Raw genomic sequence first — 3,983 nt, 5'->3', positions numbered from 1 at the left:
AAAAAAAAAAAAAAAAAAAAGAAAAAAAGAAAAAGAAAAAGAAAAAGAGTAGTAAAGAACTTAAAAACATGTTTATGTTACACTATTAATCACAAAAATAAACAATGTGAATTATTTCTAAAGTAACCACTATTCTATAAAGAACATCTAAAAAGGATAAGAAGTTATACTCTAAAATTCTAATAATCACCACTTTAAGTAGGGCAAAGACAGGTAACTTTTCTACCCTTATTTTCCAGATTTTTCTTTCTAGGTATTATTAGGATAAACTGAGGAACAGTTGAGACCACCAAGACAGGCAGAGTTTAACCAAAGTGGAAGAATTTTATTGCAGACTGAGTGTGTTCTGGCCAAGGGCGAATAGGCCATTGGCCCCAAGCAAGGGAGAAGAGTGGGTATTATAGGGGAGTCTGGGTAGGGACAGGGGGCACTGCCGAGGTGGGTACAAAATTTTGGGTCTCTGAGTAGGGAGTCTAGGGCTAGGAGACAGACAGGGCAATGCTGGGTACAGGAGGTGTTGGCAGGCACAGCATGTCTCTTGGATTTGTTTGCCGAATCAGCTCTCCGCAGTTGAGCTGGGCAGGGGCGCTGCTACCTGGTAAAGTTGCTCAGGAGCAGCTACCAGCTTCCAGTTGAACAGCAGGCTCCCACAGGTGTGAACAACAGATCTTCGTGGAGAGTTTTTCTCTCCAAGCTGGGTAGGGGCCTGGTTCAGAGACCTGACGGATATATGTTCATTTCATTTAAAAAATAAAATTTTAAAACTCAAATAACTAAAGAAACTTTAGTGTTACTTTGATAAAATACTAACAGCACTATTCATTTATCTTATTCCTCTACAAGAAAAATATATATAGCCTTCAGTGTTTTAGTTCCAACAGGCACTAAGCTAAATATTTCATAATATCTTACTCCTTTTTTTCTTATTTGTTTTTGTTGTATTTTGTTTTTTGATGTTGTCAGTTTCTTCGTTTGTTTGTTTGTTTTGCAGTGGAGGGGAGCCAACCAGAATTCCATTATGGGCGCTAAGCCAAACACTCTACCACTGAGACATACTTTAGTAATAAAAATAAGATAGTGTACATTTTCCAAAAAAATAAATTTTAATGAGTTAATATGAAATTTACCAGAACATTTAAACTATTTCTTTGGTGGACTCTTGATGTCACTATCACTCTTAATGGTGAGGTAAAGCACGCAGGCTACCTGCATCATAACTTTCAAGCGGTCCAGAGGTGCAGTGCACGTCCGTGTGACTGCACTCGCTATTCCTGCTGCCACCAAACGCTTCCACCAATCTCCAGACTTCTTTTCTTTTGCAGTAAATTCATCTGGAATGGCTATACTCTCTCCGATATCAATTATCTGATAAATGCAAAAACAAATTAGACAATAAAAAGTGTAAGTATATCATAAAGTACGTAATAACTTTTGATAAAGACCAAAAATACCTTCTCATGAACCATATCACCTATTAAGGACATTAACACTAGTAAAACCCTGTTTCAAAAAAAGACAAAAAACACTATGTTATCTTCAGAATGCAATTTATGTTTGTTTGTTTATTTGGGGGTTTTTTGGTGGAACCGAGGATTGAACTCAGACCCTTGCACTTGCCAGGGAAGCACTAACTCTACTGAGCCATCCTCCTAGCCCCTAAAGTTTTATAAATTTCCATTTTTGAAAATAGCTTGCAGTGAAGTATTTCAAGTTCTAAAGGAAAATAATTATCAACCCAGATTGATATACTCCCAAAAAGTATCTTCCAAAACCTATGGAGAAATAAGACACTTCAATGACAAAGAACAACTGAAGAACCTGATGACCACCACACCAACCCTACAAAGAGTACTCAAAGATATTGTAGAAAGAGATTTAAAAATAAAGACCACAACTTCAAGAACAGTAGAAAAGAACAACCAAGCAGAGCAAGCAATTAAGCTGAGGGGGAAAAGCAGAGAATCAACAGCAGAAAAATAACATGACAAAGTTATTTTCATACGTGTGTGTAAAGTTATTTTATATGTGTGGGGCCAACACATATCACTTGTAACCATCAATGCAAATGGCCTCAACTCACCAATCAAAAGAAGCAGACTGGGTGCTGGGGAGATAGTTCAGTGGTCTAAGTACCTGCCTAGTAAATGCAAGAACCTGGGTTCGACCCCTGGTACTGCATGCCCTGTCGGCCCCAGAATCCCAAGTACAACCTGCCAACCCAAAAACCAGGTATGGTGGTACACACCTGTAATCTCAGTGAGGAAGATTACAGGATCTGAGGAAGGAGGATCACTATGAGTCTGAACTGCATAGCAAGGCCCAGTACCAAATAAATAAATAAATAACTTTTTAAAAAGCAGCAGACTGGCAGCAGAATGGATCAAGAAACAAAATCCAACAACATGCTGTATAAAAGAAATATAATTGTCAGGGGGAAACTACAGGAGAAAGGGAGAACAAGCATAAATATATATGCACCAAATACAGAAGCACTCATCTATATCAGACAAATCTTAACAAACATGAAAATCAAATAAGCAATAACACATTTGCAATGGGAGACTTTAACATCCCACTATTACAAAGAGATAGTTTGAGTAGACAAAAAAAATCAACAGAACTAAAGCAAACTTGTGAATAAATAGAGTTAGTAGACTTTTAAGAGTATTCCACCCAACAACATTAGAATACACATTTTTTTCAGCTGCACACGGGATGTTCTCCAAAACAGACTACACACTAGCACATAGAACATGCTTAAGTAAATACAGAGGAACTGAAATTATCACATGCATATTATCAGACCATAGTGCAATGAAATAGGAAATTATTGACAAAAGAAATCACAAAAACTCCATAAACATGTGGAAATTAAATAACACTCTCCTGAACAAACAATGGGTTAACAGATGAAATTAAAGAAGAAACTGAACAATATCTACAATCAAATAGAAATGCAGATACAAGTTCCTGGAATCTGTGGGAGGCAATGAAAGCAGTCGTAAGAGGGAAATTTATAGTACTGAATTTTCACATCAAGAAAACCAAATGAACCCAAGGCCTGTGGATCATCATTCGACCCAGAGTGCAGGCCCAGCGAGGAACCCTTCAGCAGAACTCCCTGGAAAGAGGCTAGAGGCAAGACCCCCTCCCCCCAGCTGATTCAGGAGGAGAACATCTTGCCAGAGTGACACAAAGGGTTCAACTCTAGGGCTGCAGCAGAAAGAAGTGGAGCACAGCAGCCAGATCCAAACAACACCCACCTGGAGGAATCCGAACTTCGTAGATCTGGACCTGATGCTAAGGTAATAACTCTATCTAAGCTCTACACCAAAGGTCAGAAGACAGGTATATAAAATGACAAAGAGAAGGAACAAAATGCAGTCTCAGGACCCGAGTCCACCCAGTACAACTGCAGAAGACACTAGCACTGAGGAAACTGGAAATCACATGCCAGATATCTCTGAAATAATAGCGTTGGAAGTAAAGAAACAACTGCAGAAAGGTACAGAAGAAATCAGATCAGAAATAACTTTGGAACTAAAAAATTTAGTGGTAACTATAATTAAAGAAGTACTAAGTGCTTCTAAAGAATACAATGATAAAAAAAAAATAGAGCTGAATATAAAAATGATGGAACCCCTGAATAAACAATTTAGGAAAGAAATAGAATCTATGAAACAGGTTCAAAGTAATATACAGGAAATTAAAACCTCAATCACAAGCTGGCAAAACTGTTTGAGGGAAAGTGAAAATAGAATTTCTGACCTTAAAGACACCACTGCAGCTAGTGAAAAAGTACAAAAAGATCTCTTTAAAACAACTAGGATGGGGCTGGTGAGATGGCTCAGTGGTCTAAAGCACCTACTTAGAACAAGCTTAGCAAAGCACAGGGACCACAGTTCAATGCCCCAGCACCACATGCCAGCCCGCCCCGCCCCCTGGTGGGCTGAGCTGGCCACACACACACACACACACACACA

General features: G+C 38.6%; 1 protein-coding gene across 1 annotated transcript in view; it reads right to left on the bottom strand.

The window, feature by feature from the left end:
* The window catches only part of LOC101579976 (calcium-binding mitochondrial carrier protein SCaMC-1), a 73,535-nt gene that overhangs the window by 29,880 nt on the left and 39,672 nt on the right, over window positions 1-3,983 (bottom strand). Inside the window, exon 5 of the mRNA XM_004636951.2 lies at window positions 1,207-1,365. Within this exon, the coding sequence (XP_004637008.2) occupies window positions 1,207-1,365 (159 nt within the window). The remainder of the gene's footprint in view (window positions 1-1,206; window positions 1,366-3,983) is intronic.

Source organism: Octodon degus, unplaced genomic scaffold (genome assembly GCF_000260255.1).
Source record: "Octodon degus isolate 3935 unplaced genomic scaffold, OctDeg1.0 scaffold00084, whole genome shotgun sequence".
NCBI classification, from domain to species: domain Eukaryota; kingdom Metazoa; phylum Chordata; class Mammalia; order Rodentia; family Octodontidae; genus Octodon; species Octodon degus.
Note: the sequence above shows the minus strand (reverse complement) of the source record. Positions and strands in the feature narration are given on the sequence as shown.